At 40.1% G+C, this 22,124-nt stretch overlaps 2 protein-coding genes across 3 annotated transcripts; one reads left to right on the top strand and one right to left on the bottom strand.

Annotated features, from left to right (window-relative positions):
• Nucleotides 1-130: 130 nt before the first annotated feature.
• Nucleotides 131-9,440, top strand: LOC149037065 (uncharacterized). 2 transcript variants are annotated; one of them, XM_089187668.1, is made up of 14 exons: nucleotides 131-283; nucleotides 1,162-1,206; nucleotides 1,467-1,589; nucleotides 1,726-1,890; nucleotides 2,018-2,775; nucleotides 2,908-3,073; nucleotides 3,691-4,452; nucleotides 4,665-4,897; nucleotides 5,319-5,484; nucleotides 5,896-5,948; nucleotides 6,363-6,417; nucleotides 6,949-7,001; nucleotides 7,430-7,484; nucleotides 7,710-7,842. In XM_089187668.1, exons 1-14 carry the CDS (start codon nucleotides 268-270, stop codon nucleotides 7,808-7,810), a joined length of 2,751 nt encoding a protein of 916 aa, XP_089043794.1. In that variant the 5' UTR covers nucleotides 131-267; the 3' UTR covers nucleotides 7,811-7,842. The 2 variants fall into 2 exon arrangements, with proteins under 2 accessions (XP_089043794.1, XP_089043793.1); XM_089187667.1 differs by having other exon boundaries at nucleotides 136-283; nucleotides 7,830-9,440.
• A 10,198-nt stretch (nucleotides 9,441-19,638) lies between these two features.
• On the bottom strand, nucleotides 19,639-21,357 carry LOC149037064 (zinc finger MYM-type protein 1-like). Its single transcript, XM_089187666.1, has one exon. It carries the CDS (start codon nucleotides 20,986-20,988, stop codon nucleotides 19,828-19,830), a length of 1,161 nt encoding a protein of 386 aa, XP_089043792.1. The 5' UTR covers nucleotides 20,989-21,357; the 3' UTR covers nucleotides 19,639-19,827.
• Nucleotides 21,358-22,124: the final 767 nt, after the last annotated feature.

Raw genomic sequence — 22,124 nt, 5'->3', positions numbered from 1 at the left:
TAAAGAAGAGAGCTAAGTTATTATGGTCTTATCTCAGTGCTCGAGGCCAGGTTTGCCTGACTGCTGAACCGATTTATATTCTTCATAAAAAACATGCCGAAAGTATGAAGTCATCATAGAATTATTACTTAATGAGCTGGGGGTTCCCCTAAATTGCTAGATATCAACGACCTTTTCATCGTCGTTTCTGTCAAGGGAGTTGAGCACTGCCTGATAAGTTGATGGACGATTCTGTGGTTGCTGATCTCATGCTGCTCACCACCGGAGATGTCCAGATACGACGGTTAGTAACAATTTGATGCATTTGGGTGGTTAGTATCATTTAGTCAAATAATCAATGATTACCTCAATAACCGCTCGAACATTTTACGTCTTAGTTTAACACTGCGCACCGACTCGTGCTCTTTGAGATTGAGCCAAGGTTTATTAACGCAAGCGTCTTTTTCACTTATTTCCCATTTGCCGTTCAAAACATTTAAGCTTATCGTCTCTTTAAATTAACTTGGCCGAAATGTGCTGACTGAGTGTACCAATTTTCGCCGTTCCTAAGAGAGTGTGCAGAAATAAGTATAATGAAAGCTTCCTGTTGAAGATTCGTGCATGAGATCGTGAGCGGGAAATTAAATGAGGGCCTCTTAATCAGGCATTTTAATCCACGGATAGAAGCGGAGCCAGAGTGTTTAATTGCTGATTTGTTGACAAAAGTGTGTTCATTTAGTTCAATTTCACGTCATTAAACGGAATTATCTAGAAGTTCCGGGATTTACATAGACACTATATCTTGCCGATCGTATCTTTATAGCCGAATTAGACCGCATACTTGAGTGATTTAGGCATGATCTTCCGCTCTGACGAAGGGCTAACGCTCGAGACGACAGCTTTAGGAAGCCTTGGTGGCCACTATGTATTGTTAACTTTATTTAATAAAACTTAATTATTTTGAATTAGGCATAGTTTCAGGGGGCTCAAAACAATTTCCATATGTTTAACAGTCCACTGCCTAAAGAATGACTACAACTACTATTTTTAATCTGGTGCTTTGAGAGTGGCATGACACAAATTCCCATTCATAAGTAGACACTTAACAGCCAAGTGAAAGTGAGAGTGAAAGTGTTTTGAGGCACTTCATAAGCAAGCTATAACTACATTTTTATCTTGAAGATGTCAGCGACTCAAGCTATGCAGATTATTGCGGAGAATTTTCTGGTAAGGTTGTAGAAAGATCGGTATTTTTTTGTTATTCGCCTTCTTTTTTTGTGTTTGACAAACGTGGAGTAGTAACCAGTTAATGAAGTATATATTGCTCACATTCGTTGTATGCTGCATTAATTAAAGTTCTCGTTCTAACGCACCCGTTTCATTGAAATCGTATTTGGTAAATGAAGAAACCGTTCATTGATAAGAAAGAAAACGTAGCTGAAATGACTTAGTTAAAAACAAAATTTTTCTTAAAATCCCAACTTTAGCCGTGCCGAGCAGACGCCCCAATGTTGTCTACAAAAAGTATAACGTGAATGTAAGTGGAAGTGGTAACGTAGCAGTCGGCTCCTGGGCTCGCATCACTGGTGTTCCAACGAATCAACCAAACGGTATTATTTATTTTTCATTGGTTCCTATGTAATATTTTGAAAATATGAAGTTAAAAAAGGCAATAAGGATTTTATGGTGACGATGCTTTCTATAGCGTTTCAATTCTATTACTCAGTTATTTCTTAATTATTTCAGGAGAGGAAGGAAACACTAGCACTCCACAGAACCATGAAGCTGTTGCAAGGCTCAGCTATTACTCTAGGAATAATGAGGAGGAGTATTGTCCCCGCAGTTATTATCGACAAACAAATGTGGGAGACTGGACTCCAAAACCAATCAATGGAATTCTTATCCAGATAGGTAAAATCATAAGAACAGCTCCCAAAACATTATGACTTCTGTAGGTTAACGAGACCGCTATTTGCTCATTATTTGAATCAACATTGCTATTCTGATCCTAATGTTTTCTACCGATATGTTTTAACAGCTGAAAACGATTTTAAATGGTCCGTCGAATCTTTTCTTGAAAACCCAAAGAAGTTTATTCGGGAAATGGACACCTGCGCTGGTTCGCTGAGGGAGGAAAAAGAACTGTTCATTCTTCACGGCATTTTGCCCTACCTGGAACAAGAAATATGGGGCAAATCTGGTGCAAACAACGTTGACGTATACAGGATACTTGCTCATGTAAGTAGCAGCCGAAGTTGCGGTGACGTTGTAAAGCACTCTCTACAACAACTTCAGCATCTGCTATGCAGGGATTCCATTCAGAGTGCTAAGAAAAATTTGTTGAGCGTGGAAAAGATACTACGATTAACCATCGTCTCGCCAGACGGAGCATTCAAGGAGGAGGCAGACTCAATACAACTTCTTAGGCTAACAGTATACGGTTGCATACTCTCAGAGTTAATCATTCACCAGAATCAAACAGGGTTCTCTAAAATTGACTCAGAGAACAACTTGAAACAGCTCCGGGAAATTAAAAACTATTTCAGTAAGATGACCTTGAAAAAAAGAGACGTTTTAAGATACTCTGTTGAGTTAATCCAGGAGGCCATTACTTATCTTACGCGGCCATCCAAAAAGACAGCGGGTTCAGATTTGGGAAATTACCTCAAGGAATGCAAGAGATATTGTGCAAACTCGGACACTCCAAATGAGGAGTTGTTACTTCTAAAAAAGCTGAAGAAATCCAGAGTGAAATGGTGCAAGCTGCATTGCATACTTTATTATCTGCACGGGAAGGTAGGTTTCCTTTATTCAGCAGAGTCCCGTTTGGTCGTGACAGATCACAAGAACAAACAAAATACTGTTAAGATCAACTTGCCTACCCTCAAAGTTCATCCAAGAATAAACAAGCTGTATCAATTCTTTTAGGTCTACACGGAACGTCCGAAACAGATTAACAGAAAGAGGAGGACCATAAAACTTTTAAGGCTGGTGCTGATGGCTTATCTTGATGGTGGAGGAGGAAAGGACAGGAGGTTTTGTTTACTGGTGGCATTTATACTATCAGAGATTGCAATGAAGAATGCGACGAAAGGTAATGACAATAAAAATAATAATGATAATGATAATAACAGTTTAGCAGTGGACATTCCACTTCTTTTCCACTGTTTCCAGGTCGAATTGGGATTTTGAATATTGGTTAGAAAAACCCTCGGAGCAACGACAAGAACCGACAACAAACTGAATCCATATGTGACGCCAGGTTCGGGAATTAAACCCGGGCCACAGTGTTGGGGGCGAGTGTTCTCACCACCGCGAAGTCCCCCCTCCCCAAAGGAATATAGGAATACAGGAATGATAAGCAAGCGTTAGAAGAGTTGCTCAACAACTACATACCGATGGGGGGTTATAATTATTATTGATTTTGATCCTCTTCGCAGAAGCTGATTTCCTTAAGGATCCCATTCATTCTGATAGACCAAAACTCTTGATAAGTGCATTAGACGAAGAAAAGATCTATACTGTGACTTTGTTTCTTTTTGTGACTTACCACTCGAGTTACCCGTGGGTGCGTCCGTGATACCTTCAAACTCCCAGACTAAGAATGATCGAGCTACTTGTGTCCATGTCTATGTAGGTAAGGATCTGGCTAGGAAGGATACCACTTTGTATCGCCATAATAATTATAATCTTTTTTTTTTTCACATAAAGCATTGAGAATTGAAGCAAGTTTATGTCTGGTTTATCTTGGCAAAGATGAAAAAGTAAGGAAGAAACCAGAGTGCAGAGCTATTGTTGACCGCTTCTTTAGAAGACTTCTGTTCTGTCCAGAACGTTCTATCCAGAGATTATTTGTACCTCATTTCTTTGACAACCAAAGTGATCAGCACACGCTTCCAATAGATCTCCACAATCAGCACCTGGTGTCGTGCTACAAGACACACACTTTGGAAATTGACAACATGTTAACAACTAAGCCGAGTTGCGAGACCTCGAGCTGTTTTGTCAGCCATGGCGTGTTAAAACGCCAAGAAGTGGCCGTAAAAGTCTTAGCCGTTTCCAAGAAGGATCTCGTGGAGGACGAAATGTCGACACAGTCGGAGGCGAAAAAGCGACTACGTGCAGAAGCATACAACCTGTGGCAATTAAGCCATCTAGGGAAGCATCCAAACATCCCATTTCTTCTCGCCTACAACACTACAGCCTTTCCTCATCACATAATAACTGCGTATGAAAAATACGGCAACCTTCTCCAATTTGTAAGAGACTCAAGGGAATGCAAGCCTCTGTCGTCAGCTACTCTTTACAAACTGATAATTGGAGTAATAGAAGCCCTCCTATACCTACACCAAGAGCTTGATTTGGTTCATCGAGCTGTTACGGCGGAAAACATTCTAGTTGGCGATGGTTATTTTGCCAAGCTTAGTGGAATGCACTCTTTAGGGGTGCTGCAGCACGGAATAAACGAGGAAGGTAAGATTGGTCAACTATCAGAGTTTCTTTTCTGCTGTTCATAATCTTTGTTATTCTATAACTATTCAACTCAGGCTGAATCGGTGGAGATAAGCAAAGACAAATGTTAATACGACTAGTTTTCTCCATTATTTTCGAAGAAGTTGATGTCACAGAAGGGAATGACAACCAGGGTAATAATGCTCAACCTCCTGCTCTAATCACGTTTTTAGGTGACAGATCATCTGGCTACGAATACGCTTTGGACTACGATGGCCTGAAAGATTTTATAGGCGAAAGTGGTGAAACATTGCCGGTGAGATGCAAAGCTCCAGAGACACTATTAAGAAATTGTTATTCCATTCCCTCTGATGTGTGGGCCTTTGCAATCTTTGTCTACGAGACGCTCACCTTAGGTTGTCGCCCATACAAAGACATACAAAGGGATGAACTTGTCGTCGATTATGTAAGAAGAATTACAGTTTCGTTTTGTATTCCTAACTTACTACGTATACGATGAAATTACGATAACAGTACTACAACTACAACCATAGTTTCTATGACATTAAAAGCCTCTGTATTTATACAATTCAACAAAAAGTAAAATTGGCATTACCATTTTCACACAACTTTACAAAAGCTTCTGTCATAGCGATACTTTGCTTACATAGCGATACAAAATTCAATCTTTCCAATTTCGTTGTCATGACTGTTGCCTGTAAAAGAGCAAAAGGTTAGAGAATTTAGCCCGACTTTAGCCACTTGGAAAGATCGTGCTAGAAAGATGAATCATTGCGATAAAGAACGTATTCTTTTACTTTAATTATTTGAATCTAAACTTTACACAATTCAAATGTTAAGACAAAGCGTTCTCATGCTATTTTAAGGTTTTGCAAAATACCGACGAGGGGATATTACCGCAGGAAAGTTGCATCGACGATGATGAATACAACCTTATGAAGCAGTGCTGGAAAAGAAAAAGGGGTGAAAGAATCGGCCTGTCTAAGCTCAAAGAACAATTCCTCAAAATGCGATTAAAGGTAGCAAGCTCAGGTTGGTGATTTCTTAACGTATGGAACACTTTGACAATATCATCACAGCTCTATGTATGCAAATAAATTATAATGAAAACTCAACAAAAAATTTCCAAGTTTTTGTCACTCTGTCGAAGCGTAGCATTTATAACTTACGCATCACAAACGGAAAAACATTACTTGCATTTCCACAAGCTTTATCACAGGCTTAAATTGCGGGAAATCATGAAAAACGGATAAACACTTGAAAACGATTCGTCTTTCAATGTGTTGGGTCGTAAGTTAACATATATTTCAATGACCTGTTCGACGATGAAAATGCAAAATTATGTTTACAATGCGGTTTGCAAATGATAGCAGCAAGCCAGCGCAGAAAAATATAGGGATGACATTCCTAACTGTATATCCCGTTTTATTTGACTTTTGCCAGGTGAAGAGAAACCGCGGCTTTACCCACCAAGTATAGAGATTCGCATTGAAAGTGTACGTTTAGTATTGATCGATATATCACCTTCTAGTTAGCAGAAGCCACTTCCACGTTGTATGCTAACTCATTCTCTCGATGCAATCTGCTCTCATAGTCATATCGTTACTGGCCTTAAAATTTTCTTTCTCGCAAGATATTTCCCATACAAAGCTTTTCTTTATTAACCTCCAGAGCTCAGAGAATTTATCATCTTTCTTATCCCATTTACTCACATTATGAAATTGCTGGTCTTAAAACAAACAGCTGACTTCTCTGCAGCATAGTGGCAAAGCATCGTAGCCCAGAAAGTGAAGGTTTTCGGCTTCAATTTTCCCTGTGTATTGGTTTAATTCCATGTTCATGACAATACAAATAACATTTTTTGTTGTTGTATGTTTTGCCAAATTCTTTGTCCGCGTTTACCTTTACAGGAACTTCAACAATCACAAGGATCAATTGATTCTGAGCAGTATGAAACCATTCCAGGTAGACACTGGTTTAATTATGTAAACAGTAAGCTAACTCACTCCCAAATTTCTTTCCTAAGCTAAAAATTTCCAATCCTTATTATCATTTCATTTGCAAAATATTCGTGTAGAGTATTCATTTCTCTCCTGCTTATTGACATTTTTGTTGTTTGTCGGCCATTAAGCTTTTGGTGAAAACACAGTTCCATCACAAATCCCATTCAGTACCATTTATTGAGTTTGGCCTAACAATAAGGGCATTAGACGATGTTGATTTCTAGGACGAGATATATTACTGTCACGGTGCCTCTCTCCATCCAGGAGTATAGATGGTTCTTTTTTACTTTTATAACTATCTCTATTTACAATACTGCATCCCCGGATATCGTGTTGGTTCGTAAGTTAACATATATTTAAGTGACCTGTTTGACGATGAAAATGCAAAATTATGTTTACAATACAGTTTGCGAATGATAGCAGCAAGTCAGCGCAGGAAATTATAGAGATGGCATTCCTAACTGTATAGCCCGTTTTATTTTACTTTTTCCAGGTGAAGAGAAACCGCAGCTTTACCCACCAAGTTTAGAGATGAACATTGAAAGTGTACGTTTAGTATTGATCGATATGTCACCTCCTAGTTAGCAGAATCCACTTCCACGTTGTATGCTAATTCATTCTCTCGATACAATCTGCTCTCATAATCATATCGTTACAGCCTTAAAGCTTTCTTTCTTGCAGAGATTTCCCGTACATCGCTTTTCTTTATTCAACTTCCGAGCTCAAAGAATTTATCATCGTTCTTGCTGATCTTAGAGCATGCAACAGACGCGCTACACATAAATCTCGTTATTACCTAACAAACAACTGAGTTCTCTGTAGCATAATGGCAGAGCATCGTACCCCAGAAAGCGAAGGTTTTCGGCCTCAATTTTCCCTGTGTATTGGTTTAATTCCATGCTCATGACAATACAAGTAACATTTTTTGTTGTCGTATGATTTGCTAAATTCTTTGTCCGCGTTTACCTTTACAGGAACCTCAACAATCACAAGGATCAATCGATTCTGAGCAGTATGATACCATTCCAGGTAGATAATGGTTTAATTATGTAAACAGTAAGCTAACTCACTCCCAAATTTCTTTCCTAAGCTAAAATTTCCAATCCTTATTATTATTTCATTTGCAAAATATTCGGGATCAGTTGATTCCGTGTAATGTGAGATCATTCGAGGTAGATACTGGTTTAATTGTTCGTGTAGAGTGTTCATTTCTATCCTGCTTATTGATGTTTTTGTTTTTCATGGGCGTTTAAGCTTTTAGTGAAAACACGGTTCCATCACAAATTCCATTCAATACCATCAATCGAGTCCCTGAGCCACAAAAGGTACCCAACAACAACAACGCCACCTACTAATGTCCTGTTTCAAAAGCAGATGAAGACCTGAGCTCTACTGAGAGTAACCAGGAAAACTACACTGGTGTTACTGAATCCACGAGCGGCGATGGACGGGAAAGAGTGGTCCCAACTACAGGACTTTTCAAATTCCAAGATAAAAAGGCAAAGGAAAGGTCTGGAGCACATGCATGTGGCAGCAGTGCAGTCGATATGAATGACGGCGAGGCTTCCCTACCAAAGGATACACCTGCTTTGCTCTTTGTTAATCTGGGGACTCAGCAAGATCAACAACATACTTCGTTGTATCAAAACATAGACACAATTCCCAAAGAGACGAGCTCTAAACATGAAGAATTTGTGGAGGGAGCTAAAGTGGCTTGTCCAAATCCAACAGAGAAAAGAAACAGGGCAGTATATCCTAAAGTCAAGAAGGCAGAAAATACGCCTGGACTCGAAGACCAGCTGGTCCCACCGAATCATCAGTTGTATGCAAACTTGGTGGCCAGCAATGATGACACCCATGCGCTGTCGCTTTCAGAAATGGAAGCTGAACAATCAAACATGGAAACTAAACATGAATAAAAGGAAAGGCAGCAAAATCTCCAGTGTATAGACGAAAATTCTTCGAAAGGAATTCACGAAAAGGATGATGCTGAGAAAAACAGACGCAATTTTATTCCAACAGTTTGGCTAAATGATCCCGAATTACAGATCACGTTTTTCGTTTAATGCATTTAACCTTGAATTGCAGAGCACTATAAAAGCGCTGAAATAATTTGAAATTTCAAACTCAAATTGATTGGGAAAAAACACGTTTAAAATTTCCAAGCCATGTACTTTCAAAGCATTAATGACATTCTCTAGATAAAATGAAGATATATTGCAAAGTCCTTTTAACCATAAAATGGATTCGGCACTGTCAATCATGCCTGCGTCGTATCTGCAATTTACATGGGTATGGACGTTTTCATGAGGACACTTACTGTTAATAGTTTCAAAGGGAACGGTTTTGGCTTTCAATTTTTTCTAGTAGATTACAAAATCAAAATTTCGGACATGACATTCAGTGAGATCATACCTGTGCTCGGCTACAAGTCTGTCATAAGCATTATACACATTACCAATTCAGTGAAGTGTGTACAGGTATATACATATATGCATACATATAAGGTATATACGTCAAACATATCCATTTTAAAGAGAGTCATTATGGCACTGAAAATACTGAGAAAAGTAGCAATGTATTTTAACACACTCAATGTACAAGGACGAAATTTTTTCAATTTGTTTGTCAATTTTAAGAGATGTAGCAATTATTTTGTAGTTATTTTTATACTCTCATGTACATTGAATGATGAAAACTTATCAAACATTGAGGGGTAGCGTCTTCCCCACCTAACACTGTCCACATCATATCTTCTTTTGTGGAAACAAGAGTCGCATAAAACGAGTACCCTTTTTTCAAAATCCGGGCTGAATTTTTGAAACGAATAAGGTTCGGGTCATATTTGACGAATCCATCGTCAACATGATGTGTCGCGAGAAAATGTTTACTTTCAAGTAGTGTGGAAACTCTATAAAATTGTAAACCAGTATTTGACTAAGAAGACTACAGCGTAGCCTGTAAATAAATATAGAAGAGAAGCAAGTTGGAGTATAAACTTCTTGACAATTCTTTTACGATCCTTGGTTAAGCGATGTGATCTCCTTTTGAAAGTTAATTTGTACGAGACTTTGCCGGAGGGCTTCATCGGTTATGTTTGAAGGAAATTGATAAAACTACTAAGCTAACAATCGATAGAATTATGTACGCATGTTTACCCTTGGTTGTTGTTCGCAAATCTACACATCGCAGAGTTGAACGAGTGCTGGAAACTTAACGCCCTCTTTTGTACTCGCTCAATATCGTTGTTTAGGTTTCTGAGGTATTTCATGGTGGAAGATGGGCGAGCAATATTCAAGAACAGGTCCTACAACAGTGCGATCAAAATTGACAATGTTGCAGGGGTTCACCCCCGCTCTTTTAAGAAGCACCAAAAAGTGTAATCTCTTATTGACTTTGTTGATAGCTTCAGAGTTGAAAACAGAGAGTTCCTTCCCATTAATGATGACAGGCTCGAACGCGTGTCTGTTTTTCTTAAAGTCAGTTACACTTATCGGCATTCAAGGTCATCTTGTGGTCGCATGAACAGTTCTAGACAGCGTAACAGCACTCTGGATGTTACTTAGCTTCCCCTCGCGGTACGACCTCGGTTACAGTAGTGTCATCCATGTATTTCCAGGTCTGAAAGCCTGAGACCTTAAGGTCATTTATCATTAATATAAATAACCAAGGGCCCAGCTTGGCGCCTTGAGGGACGTCAGCGGGGACTGGGCCCCACTCTGAGAAACAGTTAGCAGATAGCTTGACACGTTGTTGTCGGTCCATCAGGAAGTCTGCAACCCGGTGGGCGACGCTCCTAGGGATTTATAAATTGAAGACCTTACGCGCCAACAAGGTGTGGTCGATAAAATCGAAAGCCTTTCCCTAATCGAAGAGGACAACTCTCACAGCAGCTCCAGTACTGTCAGTTGCTTTAGTCCAGTTGTGCACCATAAATGTTAGGGTGTGAAGGGTAGAAGATTTCGGAATTCTTCCAAAGTGGTTGAGGTCGATAACATCCATCACAGCAGGGCCCACAAAAAGACCAACCACAAAGTCTTCCGTGATTTTGGACAGCGCAGGAGTCAAGGATATGAGGCGAAGATGATTAGTGATGTCAACGATGGGCTTGAATTTCGGCATTGGTATAACATCAGCCATCTTCCATGCTAGTGGAATTCTATTCTCAGCAAAGCTACACTTTATGACCAAGGAGACAAGGTATGCGAGGATATCAGTACACTCCTTTAAACACCTTTTCTAGTGCTGATAGTATTGCAGACTCGGATATGATCAGCGGCGTACTTTCCTCTTCGAGAGGCGGAATAGACTCCAACCTCTGAATTGATCATATTTGTGATGACTTGCTCGGAGAGGCTTCCAATGCCCTCCACCTGCAAGCTTGAATTTACGATGTCAGAACCTGACGCTGGAGTCATGTCCACAATGCGCTTGACAGAGCTCCACCATTGGCTTGGTTTAGAATGCATAATTATTATTTATTAGCATAAAGGATAGATTCCCTAACTTCGTCAATCAATGGGGCCAGCGACATCACGTTGGACAACAACATAGATGGACCAAAAAAATGCTGAGGTCTGACTGATTCATTCGACGTTGTGGGCGAGGTTCTTATGCAGTTGGATGGGTTGTTTTCCGCCCATAAAGTCAATTAAACCTTCTTGCTTATGAGATCATTCCACTCGTTTCTTTTAGGGCAATAAAAAATAAAGACTATTCAAATTTCATAAAATATGCAAAGTAATCGCTTTTTTTCATTTGCTACCAAGAACACCTTTTTGACAGCAATAACGCTATTTTTTTATTCCGTTGATGAATCTGCCACATGCCGGGCCATAGAGAGGTCTTTTAGTGGCAAGTCTTAGTACATATTCTTTAAGAGTGCATATTCTTTAAGTCATCAAATAGTAACTTATGTTGAATTCCACCTAAGAAGAGGGTGTCGGAAACTCGGATTAGAATGTTGTGCTGATAAGGTAGGCTATTCCCAGACAAAAGTGTGACCTCCTGATAAAAATTTTAAAAATGTAAATGAATGTGATGCACGTAGTAATTATCATCCGTTTGTCAAGTTATTACAATGATAAATTACAATGTCTCACTGTCCCCCACCAAAAAATGTATTTTCCGCTGGTATGAAGTCGATGCAGTTCGTTAGCACTTTATGTTTTTTTCGTTTTTGTTGGAACACGCCGTTAGGGCGTGTCTCCAGGGGTTTTGTGATTGGCTGATGTGTAGTATTTTAAGCTTCAAAGAGTTGACAGATTCCTCGCGCTCGCGCTCTCCATCCTGGCGTTTACTTCTTTTCCCACCCACCCACCCCCCCGCTCTGGCCTATTATTTCTAGAAAATTTTCTAGATTTGTAGTAGATTATAAGTGTTTTGAGGCTACTGCTTTAGAGCAAGGGCGGAATATAAATTCGTTTTTGGGTAGTGACAGGTTCACTGGTTTCATCCTAGCCGTACGTATGAAGTTTTCTTAAGTTTCTATGGCTTTATTTACATGGGATGTTTAACCATTAAAATTTCAGTGGATAAAAGGCGCAGGCCTGGGCCGATATTATTACCATGTTTTGTAGTTAAGAGGCACTGGTCTAGGTTGATATTGTTACAATATTTTTGTAGATAAGAGGCACTGGCCTGGGTCGATATTATTACCATGTTTTGTAGTTGAGAGGCACTGGCCCGAGTTGGTATTATTACTATGTTTTTGTGTATAACAGGCACTGGCCTGGGTTGGTATTATTACTATGTTTTTGCGGAGGCGCTTGTCGTTATTCTCTGTTGTTGTGGAAGTGTCTTTGCAGCATGCGACTGTTTTGGCGGTTTCATGATTTGCGTTCTTTCTTTTGTTTTCTCATTACAGATGTTTGCTTCAGACGATGTTTGGAGTTGCATCCCGGTTGGTGTAAAGCCTAACCTAGGAGAGTTTATCTCGACATTATTGAAGTCTAAAGCGGATTCTACATCGAGGAGATATAAGAAAGATATTTCGAAGTTTATTGAATTTTGTAATTCCTCCAACGTTCAACCAGTGCCTCCTTTTCCTGTTACGTTTATAGTTGTTGGTCTATTTAAGGTTTATCAGAGTTCTAACTCTTATGCTTCTCTAGTTATGGCTCACGCTGCTCTTAAGTGGTTTCACTCGTTCGGTTTAAGTAACGGCGCTAATCCACTTGATAGTTCGATCTGTCATAATTTACTGGAGGCTGCTAGGCGTAATAAGCCAGTTACTGTTAAAAAGGCGCCTATCTCCGCTGAAATTATTAAGGATATTATTGATAAGTTCGCTGGATCTTCTGCTAATCTTAAGGACATACGAGTTGCTTGTATCTGCTCGTTAGGCCTTGCGGGGTTTTTTCGTTATGATGAGCTTAGTAACATTGCGCCCATGCATCTTGAATTTTTTCCTGATCATCTTAGAGTGTTTGTTCCCAGAGCTAAAATGACATTTATCGTGAAGGTAGTTATGTCTGTATTAAGAGGTTAGCTAACAAGTATTGCCCTGTTGCACTTTTAGAAAGGTATATTTCCATGTGTAACATTGAACTTTCAAGTTCAGTTGCTCTCTTACGTCCAGTAAGGTTATTTAAGTCTACCAACACTTACAAGTTACACGGAGTTAAATTATCATATACCAGATGTAGGGAAATCTTTAAAGAATGCCTTAAAGAGATAGGGGTGGATCATAAGTTGTACGGGCTTCATAGTTTAAGGGCTGGTGGAGCTACCTCTGCCGTTAGTTATAACCCTAGTCTTCAGAGAGGGTACTTAACTGCATGGTCGGTGAAAGTCCGATACTGCGAAGGATATGTACATTCAAGAAGATATTTCTAAGCGTTTACAACTAACTTCTTAGCTTGGTTTGTAAATTTACATTTATTTAGTGATATTCAGTTTAGTTACACTGTTATGACTGCTTGTGTGAGGCTTGAATAAACGTCAGTTGTTGGACTGCCTGGGCAGCCAACCATCAATTTGTTGTATTTGTTCATCAATTCATTTAAGAGGAAAATAATTTACGTTCGTTTGAGCGTAGCGAATTAGAACGTAAATAGATTTTTGTTTTAACACGACGCTTTTTTACAGCTTCTATGGAGAAATATCACCCAGCTCCATGGATATATAGCAAAGACAAGGAACAATGTCCGACCTACATTTGGTATTGGATGAGAGAAGGAGTGTACGGTCCTCCGAGATCCTGCATGGAGGTCATGACTCGTAGCATTGGGAAGGAGGGAGCTGCAGGTCTAGTATATAGCCCAGACCATGTACCTTAACAGACCTTAACCACCCAAAGAAATGATAAAAAAGAGAAACTCAAGGTTTTTGATTGAACATTTCTTTACCAACACAGTGCCACAGACGAAACGGGGGTATAATTTCCTTTTGGGTTAAAAGTGTTCTTCAAACGGTAAAAAACCTTACGCAGTAAAATGATTGATATGGTGTAAAATGATTGATCGTTTCTCCTTTTAGATAGTTTCTACAATATTCAGCCAGTGGACAAACCAGACTCAACATATTGCGACATGACACGTAATGGCGGAGGCCGGACCTTACTCCTTACCAGCGCTTCTCGTCAAGGATGGAATGCAAAGAATGTTCTTGACAGGAATGAGCAAAATCCATCGCTTAAAACAGCCTTTTGGATTCTTGGGCAAGCTAATAATATTCTTGGAAAGGAAAAATTTCAGGTGCCTAATTTTTCAAATAAAGAACAGGTACTCATTCCTTTAACAATTACCTCTTCATGTCATATTCAAGAAAGTTTATCCTTAACAATTTTCATTTAGCTTTAATTGGAGAATTTTCCACGCAAGTTTTAAGGATGCAATCAAATGGGCATGTTGATGATCTGTGATGATATAGATTTATGAGATAAACTTCCTCTTCCCGTTTCTTAAATGCTGACCGAGAAGAACTGAATGTTATTTATTTTGCTATGATATGAAAAAGGTTTTTTTTACTGGTCTAGTGCCGACTCGAGGCCGATGGCGACGGCATGTTTGGAGAAATTTGGGAGACTGTAAGAGGCTACTCTATAACATCATCCTCTGATACTTAAATAAACATACGGCTGCTAAAGAAGTTTGGAATCTGGGATGAGACAGAAAATTTGAACAAGCGCGTTCCTCGTCTTGAGGCCGGTGGAAAATACTTATATACGACTGGCTCAGCGAGAGATAACTCAAGCGTAATAGTGACCTCAGAGAATGATGCCATTTACATAAACAGCGAGAAACCCAAACCGAAGGTCATACGGGTATGGATACGAGAGGGAACCAGGTACGATGTGATGTAGATTTTAGTCTAGCTAGCATTTGATGTAAATGTGAGGTGTTGGATATTGTCCGATAACGGTATAGTACGAAGCATTCGTTTGTTACTCATTAACTCTGCCTAGATCACGTGTGCTCCTTTTTTTCCCGTAATATCACTTTTAGTTCACTATCAACCTGAGAACTCCTAATTGTCTGTATTGGCCTCGGTCTTATCTCCCCCTTGATGCAGCTTTGCTTGTTCCGGTAAGCAATAAAGATGATTTTGTAGATGTGCGTATGATTTTCGTTTCCTAGTGCTTAGGATTATAAGGAATGGACAATTTTTTTCACAAAGTTAGCTTCAAGGTTGTAGAGTGAATCTGGAAAGCTGTGGCTCCATGTTTTCATCCTTCGTACGTGTTTGTGTTCCGATGTAAACAGACTTCTTTATTTTAACATCACTTCCAAATCGTTCAGGATGCCTGGCAAGCATTTGTCCAGATGGATGAGTCAATTGGTAAAATAAGATTAAAAAAAGGGGGGAGTTCAAAACAACCACTATTTCCTTTAAAATTTGATACCAATCAGTGTTGTTCGATTTTAGAAAGCAAGCGTATGTATGAGACATCTTAAACTGTTTTTCAATGTTCTCTTGTTACATAGACGCTCGTGCAACCAAGTCAAGGTTTACAGCACGCAGCTTGGCATCACATACGACGACGGAGTTTACATGATTAAAAAGGATGACGTCGATTACTTGTCTGTCTTTTGCGACATGACATCAGACCTTGGGGCTTATACTCTACTAGTCACCAGTGCCTCGAATAACTGGAATGCCAAAGATGTGACGTTTCGAAATGTGGAGAAACCGTCGCTAGGCGATGACTATTCTATTCTAGGATTGGCAGAATATAAAATATAAAAGATATTAGTGCAGCCAAGTCTTTCAAGTATTCACCCGGAACCTGGGGTGGAATTTGGGAAGCGCCTATAGAGTACACGGAAGATGATTTCGAGTTTTGTATCAACGCATTAGTCATAATCAGTTGTGTACCTCTCCCACTGAAGAATTCTGCGTCCCACATTTTCAAATAGGGCACTTATAGATTTTCGAATCAGTGCACGGAAGGACTGAGATGATCATAAGCTTTTTTCCGCTTTTATTCTTTTACCATTCGAATCTGCGGCAGAATCTTCTAAGTAACGCCTCATAAAAATGTTTATTTAACTCACAGATTCCTGAAAACCGATAACACTCAAACCAATGTCAACCTGGTGAAAAAGTTCAACCAATAGGAATACAGCGATGATGGTGTTTAGAAGTGCATGCCCTGGATGGCCGGAACATTTGGGTTACTGAACATTTGGGTTACTGACCACTGCGACTGTGGGTGACTGGTATCCTCGTGGAACTATCATCACAGACAGGAGAGAGGGAAAGCCAGCTAACTGGATATATCCGGGGATGTTTGATCCAGGGGTTATATGGTATTGGATAAATGAAGATGATCGCGACCAGAGTAGAACACCTGGTATGTGAGACGATAGACGAAAGCTTAAAAAAACGTTAAAATTTCAGAAATGAGTTATTGCCAATGAGAAAAACCATCAAAAAACACAGCAAACAAACCCAAGGATCGATTGTGATGGTATCGCTTTGTAGAGAAAAGCAAAGAGCTACACAAAAGCAAACAGTATTGAGAAAGATAAGAAAAATTCAACCTCCTGTTTTCATTGTAGGTTTGATACTTATCAACTTTTCGTGAATCATTTAACGCCGGAGCCTGAGAACTATGGAATAGCATCGAAACATAATAGGCGCGTTAATTGGTATGGCGTATTGCTTGTTATTTAAAACGCAGAACATATCTGAGCCTTTTCTTTGTACAGTTGATGGTGGTGTATCAGGGTGGGGTGAGTGGAGTTGTTGTGATAAGCTATGGCAGCCGGGTAGAATGACCAGGCAAAAGAAGTGTGACAATCCCAAACCTAAATGTGGTGGCAAACAGTGTGACCTGAAAATTCTGCAGAAGGAAACCAAGGAGTGTAATTACTGTGCAGGTAACAAACCGTATCCTGTGTTACAGTGCGCCATTTTCCTTACAACGTGTAAATAACTAATTTATTACCACATATTGGGGTCGTTTTGCACCAATTCCCTTCGCGATAAGCATGGCAACTTCGGGGAGTTTTGTTCGTATCAGTGTCTGATGATTTAACGATCACCTTCTTGCAATTTCAACAGATCAGCTTTAGCCCCCATTAACGGATAAATATTTACCTTTCCCCAGGAGGACGTGTAGACTTTGGCGCCGAACTTATAATCGCGGGTTCAACTGGTAACTGTGATCCAGAAGACGCCAGATTCGAAATGTCAGAGAGCACTGGTAGTTCAGCTGAAATAAACAATTTGCTCTCCTATTTGAAGCATCTTACGGCCACTCACAAGGTGTTTTGTTTAGAAAAGAAAAGGAAGGAAAAATATGGTATGCTGCCACCTCTGATCATGTTTTGTTTGCCTAGGGTGGTTCGGTGAACATGTTAGTTACTGATACAGCATGCTTGTGCTTAATTCCAGTTTGTATGCTTCTTCAGGACTCCTGGGATGTCCCTCATGCACATAAGAAGTGGTTTGTGCGTTCACCCCAAAGGGGGAAGACCCTCTGAAGAAGTGCCGCTTGTTTATTAGGAAGGATGTGATCAACCAAGGCTTAAACTGGATCTCTTTCAACTAAAGGGTAATGCCAAGACACTGTTGTTTCGTCAAAGGCGTTCTACTACATTACATAGATTATACAGCATTCTCCCTCGATCCACCATACATAAAACATGCATGGGATTGGAGTTGTTTCATTTGACGCCCATAACTATTTGCTTTTAAAAAAATAACTTCATCAAGTTGTGCGAGATTCCACAGCTTTGTCCTGTTCGCTCTTTGCTGCCTGATCCCGGGTACGACCCCCACACATTTACATAAAAATTCGAGGAAATCTTCGAGACGAATGCTCCGATCGACATCATGAAACTCATGCACCATGAAACTTAACTGAACTACGATGTAGCTGGCTGTCGGAGAAGAAAAGATTGTTGGCCCAATAAGGCTAAACGTGCAGGAGTCAAACTTTCCAACCCTAAATAACTCGGTTGTTTTAAAGCTGATGTTTCGAGCGTTAGCCCTTCGTCTGTCGCTCTGAAGAAGGGTTAACGCTCAAGATTTTTCAGTAGAGCGTTTCCTTTATTTCTTCTTATTTGAACAAACAAATCACGATTTATCGAGAATCGAAACTTATTTTCATATTTGTTTATACAAAGTTTTTTGCCTTTGAATGTGGGGCGCACGACTTTTTTCCGGATCAAGTTTACTTCGACCCGTTCAGCCCAATAAACGTCAGCTTTCATTGTAGTTTTTTGCAGGATTGTTCAAGTAAGGCCGTAAAGGTCATATAAGCTGTAGACTTCGTAAATGCCTATGGCTATAAATATATACATACTTTTTTTAAATTTGAGATTGATTTAAAGAGATTCGAGACCCATTCGCTCAGACGAAAGGCTAACGCTCGAAACGTCAGCTTTGAAACTCTTTACCGTGGCCAATTTACGTTATCATCTCACTTGATAAAACCTAACAAAAAAGAGTTGGGTTCATTTCGTATGGAGCACGCGTCAAATTGTTACTACAGAAATAATTTTCAACAAGCTTGGATGGGAATGATAATCCTTCTGAGAAACGTTTTCAACGATACGCTAACAATGTTTTAATAAATAATAATAATAAAGTTGCCAATTACCTCGATTTCCTTTATTGTTTTTTCTTTTGGTGTTTACTGACATCCTACAATGTAGTTTTGCAAATGAGATTCAAGTGAGCGTGGCAAAACACTCTCTACTTATCTAATGGCTCACAGCTTCTGGTCTTTAAATGGAAGAGACAAGACAAGTTGGCTTGTTGAAGGAGGGAGTTTGATTTAGAGAACTAACTATTTGAATAATTATGCAGGGGAATACATAAGTGGCAAAGCAAGTTACAGGCACTGACACAAATTGTTTATCACTTTTCGATCACGAAGGACTTGATAACCCTCAATGAAATAAACTTTTTCTATTTTGTAATTCATAGTAAAAGAGACTCCTGGGTCGGGTTGTTCAAGGCACGATGAAGCTAACAGAGGCCGGATTACCCAAGAGTTTTTTATTAGTTTTGAAGCTTTGCAGACAGTGAATTGTATTTATTTTTTTTATACGGTTTCACCGCTCACCAAGGGTCGAGGGTAAAACCCCTAAAATGTAATCCCTGTTACCCGCTTTATTTCAGGAGAAGTCAAAGACAGGTTAAACTTTCATATCTAAATTATTGCTAACCACCTTTCGAACAACTGTGGAGTACACGATTTTTCTCAAAAAAATAAAAATATTAGTCAAATACTCGCAAAACTACCCGTAGGAGTCTGAAAAAAGGTCGTTTGAAGTCACCTTTGAGTACTTGAAATGCGCTGATTAATTTTCATCGCAAGACACAGGAAACAAGAGGAGGCTTTCCTGTCGGTTACTAATATTAGGAAGCACTGAAACAAGGCATCTATGAGTTGAATAAATACTCAACTTCCCCAAAGACGAAAGCAATACTGATTTAACCTGTTCACCTGATGTAAACTGACATTAAAATTACAAAACAATTTTCACTCCGTACCCTCCAAAAAAGAGCGCAGTTATGCCGAATAACTGCTCGTTAAGCAGCTTATGGTGAGGAATTGGCAGCTTTGTGTCTATAAATAATTGAGATTTTGAAACAAGTTTGAAAGCCTCTGCGCTTTGAGATACGAGCATCTGGAACCGGCTCAAAGAAATTTGTTGGATTGGTGTTTTGAAATGAGTTTTTTTAACTCAGTAATTCATATCTAACAATTCAGTTTACTCATAGGCGTACGGGCATTTTTTTGCCAGGGGGGGCAGTGAACCATTTGCCCAAAAAATTCTCACAAGTTGCCCAAATTTTTACGAAACAGTTGGAAGGAAACGAGGGTCATACGATGCACTAACAATGGCCTACATATGAAGTGAAAATATCCTTACCTATGAATCTATCATATGAGCTCAAAAAACACTAAAACTTAAAAGAAATAACTGTCTCTGCCATTTCGACGACCGAAGATATCAATGATACGATCCATGTCATTGTTGACTACAGAGTTGGCATACGCCCTTTCAATGTTGATAAGTGCAATGTTACTGACACGTTGTTGCCCCATGGTGCTGCGGAGGTAAGTTTTCAATCTGCGCAACGCACTGAATGATCGCTCTGCTGAACACGATGTAGCAGGTATCACTGCAAGGATATGCGCCACACTGGAAAACTCTGGAAACCTATCGAATAGATCATTCTCACGCATTGTCTCTAGCATTTCTGAAACAGTCGTGTAGCCCAATCCGCGCACATGACGAAAACTCGCGTACATTTTCTGCTCGGCTTCCAGAATCTCGCCGTCGATGTTGTAAAACTTAGCAATGCGGGAGAAGCTTTCTTTATCAGGTGTTTCACTGTGGCAGATATTTCCCAAAGCAAAGAGGATATCCTGGTCATTTCTGCTAAACCTGAGCTCAAGCACGGACAGCACCTTGTCGATGGAAGCATAGTAGGTGTTAATACAGTGGTGCGATTCCGGTGTCAGCTGCGTTTGTCGTTCACCTACAAGGGCTTGAAGGCGGAGCGATGGCGTCTGTCTGGGTGCCCTGGCCTCTCGTAATTCAAACTCAGAATTGGTCAGCCACTTCTTAATTTTCAGACCCATTGCTGATGCTAACTGCCATACGCTGTTGAAACTTTCTTCATTCCGACACTGGCGTAGGGTCTGAATGGTCATGTCGGCATTTCTACGAGCGGAGATGACGTCAACCGTCTTCCCCTGAAGATATCGACACAAACTACTGGTGTTGCTCAGGATTACTTTCAGCAAACACAGTCCGAAGATAAACTCCAAGTCACAAATGGCGGTCAACAAGGCTCTGCTCTCAGAGTAGGTTTTCGGATCTTTGTCTGCAGACAGCGTGAGCAGGGCTTTTACAATACGTTCTATTTGCCCGTATACGGCTTTTACGGCTTCCCACCGGCATGACCATCGCATGGCACTCAATGACTTCAGCGTCAGTTTCAGATCCTCGCCTTGTACTTCTGTGTCACTAAACAGGGCGTGTCGTTTGGGACTCGCATCTAAAAAGTTGTGCAGAGCCTGGATAGTCCCCAAAGCGTTTTGCAGTGGTTCAATCTGTGTCATAGTATCCTGAAGTGCGAGGTTGAGCACATGCCCGTAACAGTGGACGTAGATACCGAACTTTTTGGTATGTATAGTGTACAAAAAAGCTCGTCACGTGCTAGGCAACCGCTGTCTCGTGTGAATTTAACAGTTTCCACGGTCGCGTAACTTTTTACGAAACTACGGGCGTAAATTTAACTGGCTTTAGGCACTTAAAGCCCATGGTAGAGCCAGTTAAATTCACACGAGACAGTGGTTGCCTAGCACGTGACTCCGATCTTCTGAGAGTCTCCAGTCGATAATCTACGATATTATTTTACAAAGCTATGCGGAAATTGATTCTAATTAATTTACAACACCAGCTAGTGCAGTGCGGTACAATACAGTACAATGCCCTAGAACAAACACAAAAAATAGAAATACGTATATCAACTTATAACCCCCCCCTTACTAATGACCAGAAGCTCGTCACGTGCTAGGCAATCGCTTTCTCGTGTGAATTTAACTGGCTTTCCATTTTTAAATTCAGGTAAAAATAGAAAATATATATCTATTTCAATAAAAAACTTGAAAACATCTTTAAAAACTGGCTTTGCCCAAATTTCTCTTGCTGCCCAAAAAATCTGAATTGCCCAAAATTTTGGGGGGGCTGCAGCCCCCCCCCGCCCCCCCGGCCCGTACGCCTATGAGTTTACTTAAGAGAAATAATCACAATAAAACAAAATCAACAGTGTTCTGATAGCAGCCACACGATCGCAAGTGGTTAAGAAGAAAGCTAAGTCATTATGGTATTATCTCAATGCTCGAGGCCAGGCTTGCCTGACTGCTGAACCGATTTTAAAAGGGTAATTTCGCTATCGAAATGGGTGTGATGTAATATATTCTTCATCAAAACATGCCTAAAGTATGAAGTCGTCACGGAATTATCACTTAATGAGCTAGGGGTTCCCCTAAATTTGAGACACAGGCATCTGGAGCCGGTTTGAAGACCGGTTTCAGATGCCCGTATCTCAAAGCGGATGGATGAAACGGATGAAAGCAATACTGATTTCACCTGTTCACCTGACATAAGCAGACATTAAAAGTACTAGACAATTTTCACTCCATACCCTCCAAAAAAAAGCGCAGTCATGCCGAACAACTGCTCGTTAAGCAGC

The sequence above is a fragment of the Pocillopora damicornis genome, chromosome 11, assembly GCF_964200805.1.
Source record: "Pocillopora damicornis chromosome 11, jaPocDami1.2, whole genome shotgun sequence".
NCBI lineage: Eukaryota > Metazoa > Cnidaria > Anthozoa > Scleractinia > Pocilloporidae > Pocillopora > Pocillopora damicornis.
The sequence above is the reverse complement of the archived record's forward strand: the minus strand, read 5'-3'. Positions and strand labels throughout refer to the sequence as shown.

Excerpts from the sequence above, each read along its gene's own strand:
- LOC149037065 (XM_089187667.1), top strand. Across the intron at positions 2,776-2,907 it reads TTTATTATCTGCACGGGAAG|GTCTACACGGAACGTCCGAA; the intron begins GTAGGTTTCCTT and ends CAATTCTTTTAG. Across the intron at positions 7,485-7,829 it reads GCAGTATGATACCATTCCAG|ATGAAGACCTGAGCTCTACT; the intron begins GTAGATAATGGT and ends TTTCAAAAGCAG.
- LOC149037064 (XM_089187666.1), bottom strand. The coding sequence starts at position 20,988 with ATGACACAGATTGAACCACTGCAAAACGCTTTGGGGACTATCCAGGCT.